The sequence below is a fragment of the Bos mutus genome, chromosome 27 (genome assembly GCF_027580195.1).
Source record: "Bos mutus isolate GX-2022 chromosome 27, NWIPB_WYAK_1.1, whole genome shotgun sequence".
Taxonomy (NCBI): Eukaryota; Metazoa; Chordata; class Mammalia; order Artiodactyla; family Bovidae; genus Bos; species Bos mutus.
Window position 1 is genome coordinate 40,671,013 of NC_091643.1, and position 24,660 is coordinate 40,695,672.

The window sequence follows — 24,660 nt, forward strand, 5'->3', positions numbered from 1 at the left end:
TTTTATGATGTCTGGTAGATCACTTTTTCCTTTTATGGATTATGCTTTTGGTGTCCCCTCTAGGAACTTTGGCTAGTCCAAGACCCTAAAGGTTTCCCCCTGTTTTCTTGTAAAAGATGTGCACTTTTACATTTTACATTGATGTCTGTGATCAATATTGAGTTAATTATTCTATAGGACATTGGACTTCTGTAGGGTGTTATGTAGAGTTTTTGCTTGTGGACTTCCAGTTGTTCAAGCACCATTCATTCAATGAAAGGCTTTCATTATTCCACTGAGTTTCCTTTGTACTTTTCAAAAATCATTTGGGCATGTTTACAGGAGTCTGAGTTCTCTGTTTTGATTCAGTGATGGATGAGTCTGCCCTCTGTCAACACCACATGGTTTTGGTAAAAACCAATGTACGGATTTATTCATTTTCAAAATTTCTGCTATTTTATTCTTGTTCAAAATTGTTTAAGATGTTCCTTTTTTTCTTTGGCTTTCCATTTAAATTTTAGAATAATCTTGTTTATATCTAAAAAAAAAATCTTCCTGGGATTATGATGAAAACCGTCTTAAACGTACATAAAATTTGGGGAGAGTTGATGTCTTTTCAATACTGAGTCTTCCAATCTCTCAACATAATATATTTCTCTATTTAAATTTTCATTCATTTCTTTCTTCAGCATTATACAGTTTTCAGGACACGGTCTTTTACTTATATCGTTACTTCTAAGTATTCTTCTGGCTGATTGTAAACAGCACTGTATCTTTAATTTTGGTGTCCACATGTTCAGTGCTAGCATGTATAAATAAAATTGAATTTTGTGTGACTATTGTATATACTACATGCTTGCTAACTTCAACTATTAGCTCTAGGAGTTTTCTTACAGATTCCTTGGCATAATATATATAGATAATTGCTTTATTTGCAAATAGGCGGGATTTTATTTCTTTCCTTTCTGATCTGTATGCTTTTATTTCTTTTTCTTGGCTTATTACATTGGCTAAGTCTTCTGGCACAGTATTGAACGAAAGGGATGAAATCATACATACATTTCTGCCTGTTCTCAATCTTATGGGGGAACATTCACTCTTCCCTCAATAAATATAATGTTAGATGTAGGTTCTTTCGTATATAATTACTGTCAAGTTGGAGAAGTTTTAAAACTGTGCATATTTTATTAAAATTTTTGTCATAACTTCATATTTAAATTAGTCAAATGTTTTTTCCTACATGGATTATTGCGATCATGTGATTTTATTCTAAAACCTGTTATTATGGCAGATACATTGGTTGATTTTCAATTACTGAACTGCATATATATCCCTGGAGTAAGAATCTGGTCCCATCACTTCATGGGAAATAGATGGGGAAACAGTGTCAGACTTTAGTTTTTTGGGCTCCAAAATCACTGCAGATGGTGAATGCAGCCATGAAATTAAAAGACGCTTACTCCTTGGAAGAAAAGTTATGACTAACCTAGATAGCATATTGAAAAGCAGAGACATTACTTTGCCAACAAAGGTCTATCTAGTCAAGGCTATGTTTTTTCCTGTGGTCATGTATGGATATGAGAGTTGGACTGTGAAGAAAGCTGAGCACCGAAGAACTGATGCTTTTGGACTGTGGTGCTGGAGAAGACTCTTGAGAGTCCCTTGGACTGCAAGAAGATCCAACCAGTCCATTCTGAAGGAGATCAGCCCTGGGATTTCTTTGGAAGGACTGATGCTAAAGCTGAAACTCCAGTACTTTGGCCACCTTATGCGAAGAGTTGACTCATTGGAAAAGACTCTGATGCTGGGAGGGATTGGAGGCAGGAGGAGAAGGGGACGACAGAGGATGAGATGGCTGGATGGCATCACTGACTCGATGGACATAAGTCTGAGTGAACTCCGGGAGTTGGTGATGGACAGGGAGGCCTGGCGTGCTGTGATTCATGGGGTCGCAAAGAGTCGGACGTGACTGAGCGACTGAACTGAACTGAACTGAACTGAAACCCTACTTGGTCTTGTTGAATAATTATTCATATATATTGCTTACTTTATTTTCTCTAATTTTGTTAAGGATTTTCACATCTGTATCTATGAGGGATATTGGTTTGTTTTCTTTTTCTGTACTGCCTTTGTCTATCATGGGCATCAGAGTATCTTAGCTTGGTCTGCTACAACAAAAATACTAATAGATTGGGTGGCTTAAACAACAGACATTCATTTTCTTGCATTTCTAAAGGATGGAAATCTATGTGAGGGTGAGGTATGGTCAAGTTCTTATGAAGACTTTCCTCCTGACTGATAGACACCTGTCCTCTGGCTATGTGCTCACATGGCCTTATCTTAGTGTTTGTATGTGGAGGAAGGAAAGGGAGAGACTTTCTCATTTGTCCTCTTCTTATAAGGCCACCCGTCCTGTTGGATTAGGATCCCATCCTATGAACTTCATTTCATTTCAGTTTAGTTGCTCAGTCATGTCCGACTCTTTGTGATCCCATGAACCGAAGCACACCAGGCCTCCCTGTCCATTACCAACTCCCAGAATTTACTATAACTCATGTCCATTGAGTTGGTGATTCCAACCAACCATCTCATTCTCTGTCATCCCCTTCTCTGTCTGCCCTCAATCTTTCCCAGCATCAGGGTCTTTTCAAATGAGTCAGCTCTTCGCGTTAGGTAGCTAAAGTATTGGAGTTTCAGACTCAACGTTAGTCCTTCCAATGAACACCCAAGACTGATTTCCTTTAGGATGGACTGGTTCAATCTCCTTGCAGTCCAAGGGACTTCAAGAGTTGTCTCCAACACCACCGTTCAAAAGCATCAATTCTTCGGTGCTCAGCTTTCTTTACAGTCCAAATCTCACATCCATACATGACTACTGGAAAAACCATAGCCTTGACTAGATGGAACTTTGTTGACAAAGTAATATCTCTGCTTTTTAATGTGCTGTCTAGGTTGGTCATAACTTTCCAAGGAGTAAGCATCTTTTAATGTCATGTCTGCAATCACCATCTGCAGTGATTTTGGAACCCAGAAAAATAAAGTCAGCTACTGTTTCCACTGTTTCCCCATCTATTTGCCATGAAGTAGTGGAACCAGATGCCATGATCTTAGTTTTCTGAATGTTGAATTTTAAGCCAACTTTTTACTCTCCTCTTTCACTTTTATCAAGAGACTCTTTAGTTCCTCTTCACTTTCTGCCATAAGGGTGGTGTTATCTGCATATCTGAGGTTATTGATATTTTTCCCAGCAATCTTGATTCCACCTTGTGCTTCCTCCAGCCCGGCGTTTCACATGGTGTACTCTGCATATAAGTTAAATAAGCAGGGTGACAATATACAGCCTTGACGTACTCCTTTTCCTATTTGGAACCATTCTGTTGTTCCATGTCCAGTTCTAACTGTTGCTTCCTGATCCGAATACAGGTCGGGTGGTCTGTTATTCCCATCTCTTTCAGAATTTTTCACAGTTTATTGTGATCCACACAGTCAAAGGCTTTGGCATAGTCAATAAAGCAGAAATAGATGTTTTTCTGAAACTCTCTTGCTTTTTCAATGATCCAGCAATGTTGGAAATTTGATCTCTGGTTCCTATGCCTTTTCTAAAACAAGCTTGAACATCTGGAAGTTCACAGTTCATGTATTGCTGAAGCCTGGCTTGGAGAACTTTGAACATTACTTTGCTAGGGTGTGAGATGAGTGCAATTGTCCAGTAGTTTGAACATTCTTTGGCATTGCCTTTTCTTTGGGATTAAAATGAAAACAGACATTTTCCAGTCCTGTGGCCACTGCTGAGTTTCCCAAATTTGCTGGCATTGAGTGCAGCACTTTCACAGCATCATCTTCCAGGATTTGTAATAGCTCAACTAGAATTCCATCACCTCCACTACCTTTGTTCATAGTGATGTTTCCTAAGGCCCACTTGACTTCACATTCCAGGATGTCTGGCTCTAGGTGAGTGATCACACCATCTTGATTATCTGGGTCATGAACATCTTTTTTGTACAGTTCTTCTGTGTATTCTTGCTACCTCTTCTTAATATCTTCTGCTTCTGTTGAGTCCATACCATTTCTGTCCTTTATTGAGCCCATTTTTGCATGAAATGTTCACTTGGTATCTCTAATTTTCTTGAAGGGATTTCTAGTCTTTCCCATTGTATTGTTTTCCTCTATTTCTTTGCATTGATCACTGAGGAAGGCTTTCTTATCTCTCTTTGCTATTCTTTGGAATTCTGCATTCAGATGGGTATATCTTTCCTTTTCTCCTTTGCTTTTCACTTCCCTTCTTTCACAGCTATTTGTAAGCCCTCCTCAGACAGCCATTTTGCATTTGTTTTTCTTGGGGATGGTCTTGATCCCTGTCTCCCGTACAATGTCACAAACCTCCATCCATAGTTCATCAGGAATTCTGTCTATCAAATCTAATCCCTTAAATCTATTTCTCACTTCCACTGTATAATCATACCGGATTTGGTTTAGATCATACCTGAATGGTCTAGTGGTTTTCCCTACTTTCTTCAATTTACGTCTGAATTTGGCAATAAGGAGTTCATGATCTGAGCCACAGTTAGCTCTCGGTCTTGTTTTTGCTAACCGTATAGAGCTTCTCCATCTTTGGCTGCAAAGAATGTAATCAATCTGATTTTGGTATCGAACATCTGGTGATGTCTATGTGTAGAGTCTTCTCTTATGTTGTTGGAAGAGGGTGTTTGCTCTCACCAGTGTGTTCTCTTGGCAAAACTCTATTAGTCTTTGCCCTGCTTCATTCTGTACTCCAAGGCCAAATTTGCCTGTTACTCCAGGTGTTTCTTGACTTCCTACTTTTGCATTCCAGTCCCGTGTAATGAAAAGGACATCTTTTTGGGTGTTATTTCTAAAAGGTCTTGCAGGTCTTCACAGAACCATTCAACTTCAGCTTCTTCAGCATTACTGGTCAGGGCATAGACTTGGATTACCATGATATTGAATGGTTTACCTTGGAAACAAACAGAGATCATTCTGTCGTTTTTGAGATTGCATCCAAGTACTGCATTTTAGACTGTCTTGTTGACTATGATGGCTACTCCATTTTTTCTAAGGGATTTCTCCCCACAGTAGTAGATATAATGGTCATTTGAGTTAAATTCACCCATTCCAGTCTATTTTAGGGTGAATCAGACATTGACTCTTAAGGCAGGCAAAAGAATTCCTCTGTAAAACCAGCCAGGCCTGGACATTTCTTTTGGGGGAGTTTTAATAGTTATAGGCTTATTCACATTGATCTGTTTCATTGAGTAAGTTGCAGTCCTGTGTGTGTTTAAAGAAAGTAACAAGTTTCATTTTAGTTGTCAAATTTATAGCTATAGTTTTTATGGCATTGTTTTAATGTCTGTGAGCTTTCAAGTAATATCTGCTATTTTATTATTGATATTAGATATCTATGTCTTTTCTTATCCTGCCCTTTTTTTTTTTTGGAGCAGGAGGGTCATTTCTGCTACATTTGTTAATTTTGTTTATCTTTTCCAAGTGGAAACTTTGTTTCATTGTTTTTCTGCTTTCATTTCAACTGACTTTGGTGCTTTTAATTTTTTGCCTTCTGTTGGCTTTTGGTTTATTTTACTATACCTTTTCGAAGCTCTTGAGATGGGTACTTGGATTACAAATATGAGAATTTTCCTCTTTTCTGTGTGTGCTTATAGTGCCATTCCTTCCCATCTCAGCTCTGCTGATTTTGATATCTTGGATTTTGTATTCTCATTCAGTTTAATGTATTTTTAAAAATTACCTTGCGACTTCTTTGATCCATGGATTATTTGGAAATGTGCTGTTTAGCAGCTGGCGATTGTCTTTTCATTTTTCTCTTATTAGCTTCTGGTTTTATTCTGCAACTACAGTGGTTGTAATCATTTAATACCATAGGCTTCCTGGCAGGACAGAGTTTCTCCTACTAGGAATGAATGCTCAAGTTAGTTTGTTTTTTTGTGTGTGTGTGAATCATAGGTTTGTGTTCAGACTGTACTAAACCATGTATCTGTAGAGACACTGCTTAATTAGCAAACTTTAGGTAAAATATAAACTGATGAAACATCTCTTTGGCCTTTTGAAAAGCTCTTCATTTGTAAAGTATTGTGCATATCATTATACTAGTTCAGTCCTTCAGAGTTCTGACTTTATCATCGTTAAGATATCTAAATGTATCATTATCTAATGATAATGAAACATATATCTTACAATCTAAAAAAGCTGTCTTGAAAACCAAATATTAAAATCAATTCATTTGACATCTGTTCAAGGCAATCATTGACTCTTATTTCTGATGCTGTGACTAGTATATGTTTTCTTCTCAAGAGAAATGGATCTATTGTATGGAAATAGTAAAAGATAAGCATATTAACAATGAGATGTGACAACACACTCATCACTTAGAAAAATAAACTCAAAAGCACGTGGAATGTTAATTTGTGTTGCAGGTATAATGTTGAGTGCATCGTTTTCATGCATTATGTTTAGACAATGGTGTATTGTACATTTCCTTCAGGAAAGGATCTTTTCAAAAATTGTTTAAATAAGCAAGTTCTGGTATTGGAATGTGCTTCATTTCAATGAACTGGCAACGCCTGGTGTACAGATCATGTAATTGTTCAATGACTTATGTAAAATAAATAGGCCACGGTGGAAAGAAGAATTGAGTGACTTCATCAAATAAGCTTCAGAAGCAAGTTCATACTTTTTAACTGTATTCACGTCTTTTTCGAATTCAGGTTATCGGGATTTCAGCTGCCTTCCTCCATCGTCAGCAGTGGCTCCATCCTTACTCTGTGGTTCACGACAGACTTCGCCGTGAGTGCCCAGGGATTCAAAGCGCTGTATGAAGGTAAGACGCTTGCTGCGCACCGCCCACACCCACTGTGCCGATGGCTTCACACTGGCCAGGAAGGCTGTTCACACAAACCAAAGCTGCTGCTTCCGAGGTGGTTTTAATGGTTCAAATGTTTGATTTCTGTGTTTTGATGCTGGGAGAATGCTATTACTGTAATGGCTCAAATTTCTGGCACAACGCGTGTGTTGACAATTTTCCTTTTTGCTAGAGCTTTTTCATTGGAAGAATGGTTTTCTTTTGATGTGTGGCAGTGACGTTTCGAGTATTTAGGATGTTAATGGACAGTCTTCCTTTTCTTCAATCTTAATGCAGACAAGCTTTCCTAAAATAATTGTTGGACAGTAATATTCAGAGTTGGTGCCTAGGTAAAGTGAATCCCATTACATGAATTTTGGTTGTCATAATTTGAAACTTCAAATGAAGAAAGTGATTTCATTTGGTGCTTGCAAGGCATAGGGGGTGCATTTCATTTTATTTTATTTAATTTTTGGTGTTTTTGGACTTTGTGCTGAAGTGACTTTGGGGTCTCACTGTCATTGTTGACCCTTTTGGGCAGAAATTTCAAGAAGATAAAAGAGATTTCAACCTTTGATAGAGGGAATAATATACATGATTGCAAAATATTCAATTTAGGAAATTGCACTACTATATGGTAAATATAAGTGATGAGGTCTGTTTAGTCTTGTTTCACATATATATTTTAATTTTTCTCTCATGTGCAATGCAGAATCTTTGATTTTTAACATAAACTCTGAAGCCCATGAATTGAAAAGGGCTATGTAGGGTGGGGGTGGGCCCAATCCGGTGTTCACTTAGCGACCTTCCTGGATTAAGTCGCCTCTGTGTGTATTCCTCTTTGCAGTACTCCACACACTTTGGCAAAAATCATTCTTCTTGGAAAGATAAAATCTACACATGCTTCTTGCAACTGAACTTAGCTACTATGCAATTATCAGAAAATACAAGGTTAGACTGTCCTCTTTGCAAAGGAATATAAACAGAACAATTCATCCTTTTATTTAAGTAAAGTCTTATGTGGAATAATGCTTAGAATTTTATACTAACTCTGACTCCAGTTCTTCCAGGTCATTGCTTTTATATATAAACGTGCATCCATTGCCTGAAAGAGTAACTCATCTTTAAGCTCATTACTGATTACCTGGGGATCATTTAATCTTTGGAAGAGTAACAGGCTAGTTCAAGGTTAATAGGTGCTACTAGCTTTCAGATTTGCTTGTATCTACCACTTCCTGTATACCCCAGCTTCACATAATTTTTTTCTCACTTGACATTACAAAAGTGTTTCTGAAGCAATCTGTACTAGCTACTGTGAAACAGAACTTGTCCAGTCAGCACACATGGTATTTCGGAAGGTGGGTTAATGCTTCAACATTTTAGAAACCTTTGCAGTTTTCTTTCCCTTTCTGACAAAGTTGATCCTTAATATGGTGTTTTGGTGAATTTCCTAAGATAAATGTTGCTGCCAAATGAATACTTAAACTGAATCTTTCTGGGCTGTTGTTGTTGGTGTTTGTGGTTGTCATCATGGCATAGTGAAAAATGATTGGTGAGATTGTCTCTGTTGGGAAAAATGTTTACAAGTTATCAACAAAATTGGAGAAATGATGAGAAAAACAGAGCCATGAGTTAAATGCATTTTTTAAAATGTTGTGTGAAGATGTTTGAAATTTTTGTTTGCAATAGTTGCATTACAATATAGCCTGATATTTACAAGTAAATACAACTCGTTATTTTGAAAACAAAGCATCAAAATAAAAGTGCTTTGTTAGCAAAATAAAAATCATAAAATGTGCAATATCTTTACTTGTAAAATATTTTTTATTAGCTTACAAATCAACTGATAAAATAAATTTGTGTTATCTGTTGAAATAAGGTTAATTGCAGTCTAAATAGAAGATTAAAGACAAGAATTTTTGCAGAAGAAACTAAAAGTTTGTAAATATCAGCTGGTTTATCAATATCATTTCACACAGGAAATGTATACACAGCTATAACCAACCAATATAATGGTCATGGGAAAAAGTGAGATTTATGTTGAGACCAGTGTATAAAATATTTAGATACACTTATTCAGATATAATATTAAGCCTAACCAATGAGTCAGAAAAATATCTAAAGTTGTTTTGGAACTAGAACATCGAATCCCACTGGTTTTTACACTGACAACACTGTCTTCCAAGTAATTAATATAAACCAAATAATACAATAAAATGTCTATGTCTTATCCAAGACCTCTGAGGAAAATTTGAATTAAAATTTTAATGCTAAATGAGCTTTAATTTTTTGTCTAGTTCTTAAATGATTACCAACTTTTCCAAATTTATGTTTAATTTTTATTTATATTTATTTGTTGAATAGGAGAAAAACTTCCACTCTTAAAAAAAAAAAAAAATCTGTCTATACAAGATAGGCTTAGTAATAAACTTAACCTGGACTTGATCTGGGCACTGGACTTTATAGTTTGCTGACATTACTTTGGGATAAGTACTATTTACATAAATTATTATTCATACATGGAGATATTAAGCTACCTAAGGAATATGGAAACAGTAAATTAAATTATTATAATTAATGTGTTCAGTCATTGAATTTAACCCTGAAAATTAAATGGAGATATTTATACATATCTCACTAATATTATTCACATATAGTAATTAGCTTTTTAAGTAGTGGGGAAGTTCATAGATTGTTGATAAAATCAACATATTTTAACCCATAAATATAGAATAATAAAATTGAAGTTACTACTTTAATAGGGTATTTTATAAAGTTATATTTCCTAGTTCTGTCACAGAACATTATTCTTCATGGCCAGCCAAAGAATTTGCATGATTTTATTTGGTAAATTTATAATAAATACACTAGGATTACACGTAATTTACAATGAGATGAATTACTATCAGTATTCTTATGCTTGCCCAATATTGAAGCCTTAGGTATATAAATAACATTCATTCTTTCTACCTTCCAACTTTTTTCATCAAGATCTCAGTTACTGAAATAAAATTATTTGTATCACCACATTTGTTTATGATTTAAGAAAAAAAAATCTTCCAGGAGGTCAGAAACTCAACATGGCATGTCAAGACACGACAGATATTATATCGTGACAAACATGTGACAAGGCTGTCATGAGACTTTAGAACAAAGAGAACAAATCCATTTGGTGACATGTGACAATCTAGAATTGTGCCCCAAAGAACCCGTCACTCTGATAATTTTATTTGTTTCACTTTTTAAAAGGCAAGTCTTCTCTGTTCTAATATTTTGTCTTACTAGTGACAAAGTGAACTAAATGTTAGAAACACTAGTGAATGTATGATGAAAATAATTTCACTCCCAGTTTTTGGTTCTGAAATCTAATTTATTTTCAAGTGACACATCTCTTATTAATGCACATCCTGAATATCACTTCAGATGTTTCATGAATTACTTGGTAATTTTTCATACATTAACTTTCAGTAATTTTAGTATTGGTTATATTTTAAAATTTTAGTTTTTTTTTTTTACCAATTGTTTTCTATAATTTAGATTGACTTTTAATATTTTTGCAGGTAAAATAAGTTTCTTTGACATTGTATTTTTATACTCTAGTATTTGTATAAAAAGAATTTCTAGATATTATACAAGCTGCATTTGAATAGAAAGCCCTGATTCTGTGATTCAAATTGAGTCCAATGTGTATTCACTAAAATTAATACTTTTCTTCTATAGAACATTTATTGATAGTGTAGGGCAATTCTATTGATTGGAAACCAAGTTGTCCAAGGCTTTATCCATGGAATGACTCTTTTTTTTCTTTTTTAAAGAAATTGGAACAGAAATTTTATGCACATTTTACCACAGAAATTACCTTTGCTGTAATTGTTTGAGGTAAAAGGAAGGTTAAGTTGGATTCTTGTCTAAGATAAACCTGATAGAAATGGTAAGAATCTATTTTCTTAAATATTTCTTTAAAAATCTGGCTGACATGGTAGTTGAAAAGGAAAAAAAAAAACTAACCACAATTGTAGACAGTCAAATATTTTGTCCATAAAATACTAATTTTACACATTCAGCATTTATCTCACCTTCCCATGGTGCCATATTTGAATATATTGGCCTTAAATTTTGTGCTTGAAATCTATAAGAATCTGACAGTTTTAAAAAATCTTTTTAGGAAAAATACCACCAGCAGAGTGAGAAAGAATTTGACATTACTAAATTGCAAAGATTAGCTTGTGGCAGGAACCTGTATTGCATACAAACTAGCACAATAGATGGAGTGAAAAAAAAGTTGCCCACAAAGATGCTTAAAGACACTCCCCTGTGTTATAAAATTCTATTCTAGAGAAACTCTGCTCTTTCATTTTGTTTTGTCTTAAAATTATTCATTCTATTGATTATACCATTATGTCCTCACTAAGGTATGTTTCTCTATGGATAGATAGTAAATAAGTAAATGAAAATAGGTAGATAGATGAAAGGGATAGATTGATAATCCATAGTTAAGACAGTTGATAGGTAAGTAGATACATAATAAGCAGGCAGACAGGTGGATGAACAGATGGATGAATAGACATGCCTAAAATGGTATGAATTCTTATATACATTTTCTTATTAAATTTTCAAGATTCCTATAAGCACAGCAAAATTACCTAATATTACTGGACAGAGAAAATGAAATAGTGATGTATAGTAACTTAGTTTGTCAAGACCTTATAGCTACTAAATAGTGAAGAGGGGAAATTAAACATCAATCTGCCTATTTCCAGATGTTGTCATTCTTAACAATGTACTATGTTTAATATAATATTTGTTTACATGTATGGAAATACACACATAAAGATAAGCATGTATCCACATATGTGTGTACACAAAAATCACACTTTTGTATATATATACATATGTGTATATATGTATATACACACACTATATATGCACGGAGCATATATGTATATCCTTGAGTAAATGGACATAGATTTACTCACTCATTCTCTCTCATTTATTATGCTTTTATTGAGTATCTACCAGAGGCTCAATACTGAGCTAAATGTTAAGAATACAAAGATGATGATGAAATGGTGTTTTTTCTGAAGGAGTAGCAGGCAAAAATGACAAAATTCAGTAGAACAGAGAGTGCAGTTGGTTCTAATAACTAGCTATGGTATTTGGCATGACTGGGCAGGAGGGAAGGCCCGTGTACGCGGGGACAGAGATCTTGATGCAGTTAATACTTGAGCTGTACTGCCAAGTGTTTAAAGAGTGCCAGTGCTAAATGCCGACTTTGTATCAGTAATTGAATACACGTTCTCCAAGGAAGATGGGTCACTGGGGGGTCTTTCTGAGTGAGGAAGAATTATGGGCAAAAATGTGGCGGACAACAGCTTAGCACCTGTAAGAACTGTGGGACATCCCCTGGTTTGTACTCAGAGCTCCCGGTAGGCCTGGAGTGTGGTCCCTCGGGCTGGCGGTGCAGTCAGTGGGGTCAGGTTAATGTTGAACCAGCCCTGAGATAGAACTCTTCCTCTGTGACATCCTCAGAAAGGCTGAATTCATCCCACTGGACAGGTAAACAGACAGAAGCACTTTCGTTTGTAAATGCTTCCATTTTACAATTTCATCACATTTTAGCTTTTAAATCATGATTGATGTGCCCGAAATGTGTATAGATGGAAGTGAAATAATGTGGATTAAGTGAATCCTGAATTCTTGCAGCAGCTTTCCCCCCCGAGTTGTTAGAGGTCACCTGTTACCTCCTCTCCTGTGGTCATTTTTGTTTGCATCCTTGAGGGCAGTGTGGGCTCCAAGCAAAGATTTCAATACTTGACATGTGGCTCTAAATAAATATTTAAAAATATTGTTTGATAAAAATTCTTCACTCAGCCCTACCTTAATCTCATCCCGTAGTTCAAATTTCTTACCCTCAAAACCTAAAAGGAGATTTGATAATAGGTGTCACAGTTAGCTGATTGGAACTTGATTTTCTCTTTGGTTAACACATCTTATTATCTAGAAGTTTCTAAAACACACGCACACAGACACCTCCCAAAAATTAAACACTCAAATGGTTTAAAGACAAAGAGTTTTGATGACCCGCTGCATATACAAGCATTTCTTCTTTAAAAAATAATGGACTCCATACAGGCCATTCAGTTAAACCTGTGAAAACTTAAATGGATTGATTTCATTTATTATGATTTATTTTGGGGAAGAGAATGGGCTTCGTGTTCATAAACTACTTAGATTTTCACCAGGGAAATGTGAAACTTGGCCACAGAGCAGACCTTTCATTCCAGCGTCACTAAGTGATTAACTCCGTGGTGGGCGGGGCTTCTTACTGAGAGAGTTTCTTGTTCCCTGAATGCATTTGGCATTTCCCTCTGACACATCTCTCAAGTAGAATTTTCTTTCGTTTAACATCCATGGATCTGGATTTAGAAAGAACAGCTAGATTATTACCCTTCAAGCTCAAAGCTTTATTTAGGATGTCAGTGCTGATTTATTTCTCCCTTGAAGTGATTATCCAAACTCAACCTGAATTAAAGCGTGGAACGTGAATGATCCACCTGGCAGGAGAGAAGCATTTCCAATTGAAGAAAGTGAAGGTGGAAGAACAGCAGTTAGCTGTCCATTAGCCAATGCTTTATCATTACTTTGGATTCATAACAATTAGATTCTAGAATTACCTTCCTCTTGACTGTTAGGTCCTCTAGGCTGGTGAGCCCAGCTGAGGACGTAGCTTACCGAGGACACACTTCCCCTGGTGGTGGAGAGCAGAGCCGGCAGTCCTCACGACGGTCCTTCCCCAGGCTTAGATGCCAGAGCCTCGTCCCCTCTCTTGTTCTTGATTTGCAGGGTGTTCAGGTGGCTCGGACAGTAAACTGCTAGTGCTGCTGCTGCTAAGTCGCTTCAGTCGTGTCTGACTCCGTGCCATTCTATAGACGGCAGCCCACCAGGCTCCCCCGTCCCTGGGATTCTGCAGGCAAGAACACTGGAGTGGGTTGTCATTTCCTTCTCCAATGCATGAAAGTGAAAAGTGAAAGTGAAGTCGCTTAGTCGTGTCCGACTCTTAGCTACCCCATGGACTGCAGCCCACCAGGCTCCTCCGTCTGTGGGATTTTCCAGGCAAGAGTACTGGAGTGGGGTGCCATTGCCTTCTCCTTCGGATGGTAAAGCGTCTGCCTATAACGCGGGAGACCGAGGTTCGATCCCTGGGTCAGGAAGATCTCCTGGAGAAGGAAATGGCGACCCACTCCAGTACTCTTGCCTGGAAAATCCCACAGATGGAGGAGCCTGGTGGGCTACAGTCCATGGGCTCACAAAGAGTCGGACACGACTAAGCGACTTCACTTTCTTTCTTTTCTTTCAGCAGTAGGCACACTAGGACCACTCTTCAAAGGTTTTGGGATTGCACTTGAAATTAATTATTCCTGGTAGTAATATGAGCACTAACATCTCCAAAAAGTGCAGAGATAGGAGACAAGTAGTGACTTTCTAAAAATTCAGTTAAGTCAATGAATGTTGGGTCAGAGCAGGAAGATCTGAACGGATGCACAGTTTTGTACATAGGTGTGTTTTATCCACAGAAAACATTTCATAAACTTCACCAAGGTCTCAGTTGTTTCATAACTAACATAAAGGTCATAAAGGTTGATAATATTAGCTCTGCTACCCAGAAGCATCAAATGTTCCTTAACCTGATTTCTGCTGCTTATCTCATCTTTTACTTCTGTTGTTTTGATTCTGATACCAGGTTACAGTTGGGCTTCATAGATGGGCCTTGATTTCTGGGGTGGACTAAGGCTGTCCTGTAAGTATGGATGATCTGGTTCCTATGAATTGTAGTCTATTAATTTGGCCTTTTGATTTTATATGTTCTGTGAACTTAATTAATATGTTTTCCCTCGAGAGATGAATTTGTTCTCTGTGTACTACAAAATCCAGTTTCTGATTCAGTAAGAGTGGATAGCAGTGATCCACCAAGATCATAAATTCTACTGTGGTACTTATTTAGTGATATTAAGTTAGTCATTTTCCCTGGTGAGACACCAGTACACACACACACACACACACACACACACACACACACACACACAGTATACACAGTCACACTCTTTATATCATCATGTACAATTTCTCTTCAGACATCATCCTAAGAAATCATTTTCTTTAAAGTATTCAGTACTGTTCAAATAGTTTTAGTCATATGTGTATTGACCTAAGGGGACATTCATGATACAAGAAAGTGTGGAAAATACAGTATAATCTGATTTTGTTGAAAATAACTTTTAAATGTACTTGTATATGTATGTATGCACACATATGTGTGTATGTGTATCCATCATCCATATATTCGTATAGCATACGCCCCTATGAGTACCCAAAAAAGTACAGGAGGATACCTGAATGGTTAATAAACATGTATGTGAGAGTGATTGAAATGCTTAAGAAGATGGATAGCTTGGTTTTTCTCTATATTATTGAGTTATGTAGCTTGTTGTAATAGGTATTTTAAAAAATCAAGTAATGAACATTGTAAAGGGAAAAAATGTATATTATGCTAGAAATGGATATTCTTAAATGAATCTCTGGGTCTTACATGGAAATAAAAAAGTGGGGCCAGGTAGTTTTAAGTCGTTCAGTATCATTTTCAAATGGCTGAGTTCATGGGTTCTAAGGCCAGCACTGGCACAGAAATAGTGGTCTGTCTAAAAGGGACTTAATAAAAGGTAAATTAATTCCATAGAAAAGACATCCTCAACATTGTTGTTCAATAACAAAGGAAGGATTGGTCAGTACTTCACCTCTCACAGTGTAATTGTACTTGTGTTTCTTAAGATTTCTCTTCATGATGATAATTCAAGTTTTACCCTTTGTACCCACTCATCTCCCAAAATTTTCCCTTTTTTTGTGTGGATCTTTTGCAAAGATATGTCATAGAAAAGTTGCTCCAAGTTAATATGCATATGTGAATAGCAATAAGTAATCTCAGATAATGTGAGAGAAAAGTGATCATTATTTAGATGAGATAAAGCATGTTCAGGATAGTTTGGCTGTAGTAAATAATCATTATTTAAAATGAAGCTTATAAGCAAAAATGATGAGATTGGATGATTTTTTTTTAAATTCTCTTTTTTGGCTATCATTGGTTCTTAATGAGCCACTCAATATGCTAGAAATTAGATGACCTCTCTATTTAAACACCCTCAGGTCTTGGCTTCCTACCATTCTGCTACTAGAAATGGGAAGGTTGGCAAAATTAATTTCTTAAATGTTTACATGTGGGTGGTGCAAAAATTCCGAGTGTGGATTCAAGCCAGTTTCTCAATCACTGAGTATGACCATTGGATAAATTACTTAAGCCCTTACTGTATCAGATTCCTCACTTGTAAAATTGAAAAGTTCCAACCTTGAATTGTTACGAGATCTAGAGAAGATGAGGTCTTTATACTACATAGTTCTGTCCTTGGTATACAACACTTCTAATTTATTCTTCCGATTCTGCAATACTTGCATAGAGGATGACCTCAGTAAGTGTAGTGGGTGGTTATTTCTTCTAAACTGGGAATTATATAACCTTCTTCAGTGCTTATGACTATCTCATTCTGTGCTCTTTTCCCCTTGTGCTGTCTTATTCTTGGGACACCTTTGTCTACCTCTATCCCAACTTCTCTGTGCATTTTGTCTCTTCAGCTTAAAAAAAATAGTCAAAGATTTTAAAAAAATAGAATCTTTCTAGTGAAAGTGCAAAACACAAATTCATCCCTGGTGTAGTGGTGAGTGGCTCTTTCTGCTTTTAGGACTAGCTGGCAAGTTGTACATTGTGTAACTTTGATTTTTTTTTTTCTTAACTCAAGTAGGTAGGCATTTTTGCTCTTGTTTTGTGGTTGATTTGTTTAGTCTTTAGTCTACAGTAAGAAGAATATGTTAATACAAAGAGGTCACTGAGGAAAGGAAAAGTTACATTTTTCCCCTAGCTTCTGGTTATAGGAGGAGATGACTAAGAATGAGATTTATCTGAACTATAAAAGGAAAAGCACACAACCATCCATGGGCTGAAATCAAAAAAGATCCAAGAATGCTAGAAATGCACATTATAAATTAGGATAAATATATATTCAGATCAGATCAGATCAGTCGCTCAGTCGTGTCCGACTCTTTGCAACCCCATGAATTGCAGCACACCAGGCCTCCCTGTCCATCACCAACTCCCGGAGTTCACTGAGACTCACATCCATCGAGTCAGTGATGCCATCCAGCCATCTCATCCTCTGTCGTCCCCTTCTCCTCCTGCCCCCACTCCCTCCCAGCATCAGAGTCTTTTCCAATGAGTCAACTCTTCGCATGAGGTGGCCAAAGTACTGGAGTTTCAGCTTTAGCATCATTCCTTCCAAAGAAATCCCAGGGCTGATCTCCATAGATTACAATTTGATAAATCAAAATTAGTTTTAGGAAGGGAGACCTGCCTCTCTTCTTCAGGTCCTTTTGTGAGAAAACTGGAAATTATATGAACTATTAGTCAGCCCGTAGCCCTGTACAAAAGTTAAGCTTTGAACAGATCCTTCACTCTATGATAAACACAGTGGAATTAATGCCAAATGTCTGCTCAAATGACAGAAATAGAAATATTTGTTTAGCTGCAAAGTTTTCAACTCAGTCTACAGGAGATTCAGAGTTCATTTCCAACTTTGCACTTACTATGTAAATTTGTTATTGTTTCTGAGACTCTTCTAGCGAAGGTTAGTGGGTCACTGAATATCAAACAAACATCTGTAGTGCAAATCTAAGCACATTTTTCAAAGAATGTGTTCATTTAAAAAATCTCCAACCTTACTGGCAATTTCTTTCCTCTTTTTAAAGTTGTTTTCTTTAACTGTAGGCAGAAACTGTAATTTTCTGTTTGGCCAAAAATTCCAGTTGGCTAACTTTTGGCCAACTGAATATAGTCTCTTCTGAATTATATATATGATATTGACCTGTATAGGATTCATATTCTCAGGTACAACTTGTCTATGACCCAATATATTATTGCAAAAGTTCAACAAAAAAGAGAAAAGTCTTGGGAGATGAGTGAGTAAAAAGGGTAAAACTTGAGTTATCATCATGAAGACAAATCAATCATGGGTTTATTGTTAGTTTCAACAAAATAAGCCGTAGATTTCATTGAACAACTTGAAAGAGCATCATATAAAATTACACTATGTGTTTCTGCATGTTCTATAATCAGTCATTTCTTACTCTTTTAATTGTTTATTTCACTCCTTTGTGGAACTGGACATGGAACACCAGACTGGTTCCAAATAGGGAAAGGAGTTCGTCAAGGCTGTATATTGTCACCCTGCTTCTTTAACTTATATGCAGAGTACATCATGTGAAATGCCAGGCTGGATGAAACACAAGCTGGATTCAAGATTGCCAGGAGAAATATCAATAACCTCAGATATGCACATGACACCACCTTTATGGCAGAAAACGAAGAACTAAAGAGCCTCTTGATGAAAGTGAAAGAGGAGAGTGCAAAAAAAAAGTTGGCTGAAACTCAGCATTCAGAAAACTAAGATCATGGCATCTGGTCCCATCACTTCATGGCAAATAGTTGGGGAAACAAGGGAAACAGTGTCAGACTTTATTTTTGGGGGCTCCAAAATCACTGCAGATGGTGATTGCAGCCATGAAATTGAAAGATGCTTACTCCTTGGAAGGAAAGTTATGACCAAACTAGACAGCATATTAAAAAGCAAAGACATTACTTTGCCAACAAAGGTCTGTCTAGTCAAGGCTATGGGTTTTTCAGTAGTCATGCATGGATGTGAGAGTTGGACTATAAAGAAAGCTGAGCGCTGAAGAATTGATGCTTTTGAACTGTGGTGTTGTAGAAGACTCTTGAGAGTCCCTTGGACTGCAAGGAGATCCAACCAGTCTATCCTAAAGGAGATCAGTCCTGGGTGTTTATTGGAAGGACCGATGTTGAAGCTGAAACTTCAATACTCTGGCCACCTCATGTGAAAAGCTGACTCATTTGAAAAGACCCTAATGCTGGGAAAGATTGAAGGCTGGAGGAGAAGGGGATGACAGAGGATGAGATGGTTGGATGCTTTCATCAACTCAATGAACATGAGTTTGAGCAAGCTCCAGGAGTTGGTGATGGACAGGGAAGCCTGGCATGCTGCAGTCCATGGGGTCGCAAAGAGTCGGACACAACTGAGTGACTGAACTGAACTGTGCTACTCAGAGTAATGTAAGAAGTGAGGTGAAGTGAAGTGAAAGTTGCTCAGTCGTGTCCAACTCTTTGCAACCCCATGGACTATATAGTCCATGGATCTCTCTAGGCCAGAATACTGGAGTGGGTAGCCTTTCCTTTCTCCACAGAGTAATGTAAACCTAAATACAAAATGCTTTTGGTTATATCCAAGTATTAACCAAAAGAATAAGATACAAAAATGAAAGTGAACATTCAAGTTATGAAAGGCAGTATTTTTTTCCATTTATTTGTATTCTCCATTGTATTTTCATTTATTTGTATTTAAATATTTTTTTTTATAAAACCTCATAGTGGAGATTGTGGGCTGCAAACACTTCCTTTTGTGACAACAGAGAATGAAATGCCCTTTCTAGTTGCTGCCTGTATGTTCTACTTGCTTCCTTGCAGACATCCTTGACATTGGTTCTTTCAAAATATGACCTTATATTTCTGTCTTATCCTCAGGAGTTAAAAAATAAAACAAACAAAAAAACACTGTTTAACAAAAGTAGACTAGCCTGGGGCATGTCGATTTGCAACATGAGTTTATTTGTATAGCTCCTATTAAGATGCAGTAGTCATTTTAATCATATATCTTCTAAGTGTTAATTTTGTTTTTCCAAGCGTACATCCACTTTTCTTAAAATATGCTTTTAAATATTAAGATAATGGAATGGAAAGCCACATTTGGGAAGGAGAGGAGGGTGGGTGAGTGGACATCTGGTGTGTGGGGGACATCTGAGTTTTCTCCTGCAGTTCTGCCTGGGTGTGGGAGGGTAGCAAATGGGAGATTTTGTGCAGGAATATGATGGAACACATTTTAGATCTGGATGTGTTATCCATCTCAACAAATAAAATTGGGGTTTCAGCATTCTGCATCTTTTTTTTTAAGACTTTCACACTTGCTCAAAATCTTCCCATATGCCACAATTCTGACATGTGTATCAAAATTTACATATTTACTTGTTTTTTTGGAAGGAAAACTCAGATGCATGAATCACAAGAGTAACTATGGGTTTTTATCTTAGTGTAGTAATAGCAAATTATTTTTGTATTTAAGTTCACTAAGTCAAAGGAACTAGTTAGCATGTGGTTATAATTAATGGTTATAAATTTAGACTGAGGTCTTAAAAAATTGAGGTATCATTTCACTTATAAACTACTGTATGAAATAAATATTGGAAGACTTCCTAATGCCGGGAAAGCTTGAAGACAAAAGAGGAAGGGAGTAGCAGAGGATGAGATGGTTAGATAGCATCACCGACTCAGTGAACATGAATTTGAGACAACTCCAGGAGATAGTGGAGGACAGGGGAGTCTGGCGTGCTGTAGACCATGAGGTCACAAACAGTCAGACACGGCTTAGTGATGAAACAACAACAACAATGAAATAGATACAATTTTCACTCTCTAAACAATAATGAGATACAACATTACAATGAAATGCATTACAACATTTATAATATTCTTCAGGTGGTATATTAGCCACACTTAATATATTTAAAAGTTCTTTCAACAAACTCTATATAAGGTGCCATGTAGCCTATTAAACCTTAGAGTCATATAAATGTTTTATAATAAAAAAATACTGTATTGTATCTTAATTTTAATTTAATCCTTAACACTTTATGAGTAAGTCCTTTATTCCTATAGAGATACAGCAATTTTCCAAGTTTTGACCTCTAGAGGCAGAGAAGAGCTGGGATTAGGTGTGGTCCCTCTAAAGAGAATTGGCCAACTTTTTCTATCAAAGGCCAGATAGTAGATATTTGTGGCTTCGCAGTTTGATCTATGCCCAACTATTCAGTTCTTCTGATACGATGTGAGGGTGATTGTCACCTGACACAGCTTGGTAACATTAATAAATAAAACTTTATTAACAAAGATAGGTGGTCACTGTGTAGGACCCTGACCCTACAGTCAGAGTTCTTTCCTGTCCTTGGGAAGTCAGCCTTTCTTTTCCTGTGTCAGTTTTGCTTCTTAAATAACTGATTTTCTCAATGCCCAGTCAAAAATGTAAGTGGACTCTGCAGAAGGCTGACAATCGATGGATGGAACCGATGAGACAACTTGATTAGTTACCTGAGTCCAACACCAGGTGACTCAGGAGTGAGCGTCAGTGAATTCAGTCATTGTTGAGTTAGCAGTCACTGCATTGTCTGTTGTTTGTACACAGAGCTTGTTTACAAGGTTTACCTTTGTGTGTTTAAGACACAGCAGTAATAGTGTCAGCAGTTCCTGCAGTGTGAAGTCCCAGCTTTCCAAGATTCCTTTGTGTGTGAATTTTATACTCAGAAGCTCCTGTGTTGACAGGCTTCATGCTTTGATTTCAACCCCAAAGGTCTTCCTAGTGTAAACTTCTTAGTGTAAAATGTAATATCAACCATTTCAAGTCCCTACTTCCATCTTATCCATGCCCAGAGAAATTAATAGAAAATTTATTAGAGATGGCTGCTGATACACAACTTTCATGTTGCTGGGAAAATTGTTTTTTTTGTTTCAGAAATAATTTTCTTAGAACATGCATTGTCACATACATTTCCTTAAACTTTGATGTTTTGAATGTGGCAAGTTAACCAATGGAGGCCTGATGGTAAATAGCCTGTATGTCTCTCATGGTGCCCTCCAAGGAAAAGCATGGGATGTATGTCCTGGTACCCTGGGAAGGTGGGGACACTTGATGGTGCAAATCGGCGCCAGTGAGAACATCCGACTCAGCACAGCTAAATTGTAATACGGGCACTGCTCTGCTCACTGCCATCTGACAGCTGTTTGGTTCCTCTGTGAAGTGAATTAGTGCTGTCATTTTACTAATAGACCAAAAATAAAATCGCTGGCATTGTTTCCAGCCGCCAGTTCTCACAGAAGCCGGTCGAGATGAATTGCCCTCTGCCTGGTCACAGCCACGCCAGTTATGGAACAGGCCAGCAGAAAATGAGGCATGATTCAGAATGCCAATGGAGGACAGCGGAGTGCTTCTCCAAGGGCGCTGCCTAGGGGGCCCGAAAACAACCCCAGACGTTTCTGAACTCCAGGGTGTCTGCCTTTGCAGGTGAGTCTCTAGACACCCACCCCTCAGGCCTGCAGCACTCATGTGTGATCATGCACCAAACTGAACTCAGACACACCTAAAGCTTTTTTTATGTGTCTGGTCTTGTGCAAACTCTAAACATGATTTTGTGAGAAACAGGAGAGATGCGTCCTGCCGAATGGAGCTTCCCAATGAGAAGGGTTGTGTGTCCTGTACTGGGATCATGCGATGCCCTGTGGAGCTATGTCTGTGTGCTTCTTTTTGATCATCATCATCAGCAATGGCAACAACAACAAAACCCTGATGTTGTGTGTCATGTTATTATGTATCCAGGGGAATGGTTTCATGCTGTTTATATTACATTTATTCACTTGGCTGCTAGCTGTTTTACATGATCTCACCTTTTTTAAACCACCCTGATATGATACAGAGAGTTGATGAACTGGCATCCCAAGGACCCTAACCTCATGAGATCCTCATGAGAAACTGAAGCTAAGCACTGTAGTAGTTGTGCTCCTACAACTAGCGGGTGGCTGGGGCCAGACGTGGCACAGTTTCTACGCTTAGAATATGGAGAAGCAAGAAACTGTTGTGTGAAGCTAGGCGGCCGTTCCTTCAGTCTATTAAGATAGTATCACTTGCCTTTTCACTTGTTGTCTCCAAGCTAAGCATTCCCAGTCCATGCAAAACCATCAGTTTGAGGGACTAAAAGACCAAACCCCCCCTTTGGGTAAGGCACCCTGTGTTGTATTGTCTTATCTGAAGTGGGGGTGCCTTCCAGACATTAGCTGTTGGCTGGGGAATACAGAGACCTAAGGTGCTTTTTCTGAACATCTTTCTACCAGGGCAGCACTGATGAGAGAGGTGGTACGGTCTATGCTTGCATTGTGTGGGCTCTGCAATAGATCACCTCCAGTCTTAATACTTTTTATCACTGTTCAAACTCCAATTTTATTACTCTCTCTTGCCTTGCATAAATTATTTAACCCCTTGTTGTCTCAGCCTCCACGTTTTAAAGCCAGAATGGTAACAACAGAATGAATGCCATCATACGCTACTTAGAAGAATTAGTGAGTTTCGTGTACACTGCTTAGAGGCGTGTCTCATACACAGTCAGTGCCACTGTTTCTGTTACTAGATTCTTCTTTAGTCCCCAAGTTTCCTTAGTTTAAGTCATGTTTTTAGTTAATTAGCTAGTCACTGAGTTGTGTCCAACTCTTTGCAATTCCATGGACTGTAGCCTGTCAAGTGCCTCTGTCCATGGGATTCTGCTTAGGGCTCTTCAAGTTTAATTTCTTTTTAATAGCATTAACCAAAATAATATTAAACATATCCAAATAAAATTTAAACATGAATATTATCATATAAATATATATTAGTACTACAGAGACAATGTAAATACACATAAATAGAATAATATAAATATTAATTATGTATTTAATATAGGTTCATAACTTACTACTAGCCAAAACTCAATTGGGTTTTTCAATTTTTATATTGAATGATAGTAAATATTGTCTTTAGAAATGTACTTTTCCTGCTTCCACTTACCTTCCACCACCTTCCCCATCTTTGTATTAATATTTATCATTAAATACATGTCTATAAGCCAGAGCAATTTTTACATAAATCCTTTCCATGCAAAACTTGCATGTGGGATTTTGATAAATGTTAGATGAAAAACGAAATGATTAGAAAATGCAAGATTAAATGAAGGTAAATAAGTTTCTTGAGAAGATGTTAAAACCAGAGTGAAAGGTGCTTCTTCAGCAGCACCTTTAATATCCCCAAGATCATGTGAGTTTCACAAGAGGGTTTTGTGAGCTGTGTTTGCCAAGCTTGATGGAACTGCAGAAATTAATTTTCATTAGGTTAGGGTCCCTGGGATACCACTTTGAGAAAAAAAAAATGCCCTCTCCCCTTGTTCTCTTCCCCAGCTTCCTGTGTCCATTCACAGCAGGAAGGCATGCCCCGTTCTCCAGGGACACACGTGTCCTTTCCGGGCGCACTCTGATAAATGTAGTCAAGGTCACAATGGCCTTGGTACAGAAGACAGGCTGTCTTAGGGCTGGTCTGCCTGGTCCCACTGGTCTACACACTGAGGCCATTACTGGAGAAGATGCCTCCCATCCGCATAGGAAGACAAAAGAAATGGAGATGTTTCCACCTTCAAAAGACCTTTTAAAAAGAGTATCTTTTTGATTCATTTTAATATTTGGCAAAACTAATACAATTATGTAAAGTTTAAAAATAAAATAAAATTAAAAAAAAAATAAAAAGAGTATCTTCATCACTGCATTTCATTTCAGTTCAGTCCCTCAGTCGTGTCCGACTCTTTGCGACCCCATGAATCGCAGCACGCCAGGCCTCCCTGTCCATCACCAACTCCTGGAGTTCACTCAGACTCACGTCCATCGAGTCAGTGATGCCATCCAGCCATCTCATCCTCTGTCATTCCCTTCTCCTCCTGCCCCCAATCCCTCCCAGCATCAGAGTCTTTTCCAATGAGTCAACTCTTCACATGAGGTGGCCAAAGTACTGGAGTTTCAG

At 37.4% G+C, this 24,660-nt stretch overlaps 1 protein-coding gene across 1 annotated transcript in view; it reads left to right on the forward strand.

Moving 5' to 3' along the window:
• CSMD1 (CUB and Sushi multiple domains 1) overlaps positions 1-24,660 on the forward strand; it is a 1,688,220-nt gene that overhangs the window by 235,461 nt on the left and 1,428,099 nt on the right. Inside the window, exon 2 of the mRNA XM_070364228.1 lies at positions 6,717-6,829. Coding sequence (XP_070220329.1) covers positions 6,717-6,829 — 113 coding nt within the window. The remainder of the gene's footprint in view (positions 1-6,716; positions 6,830-24,660) is intronic.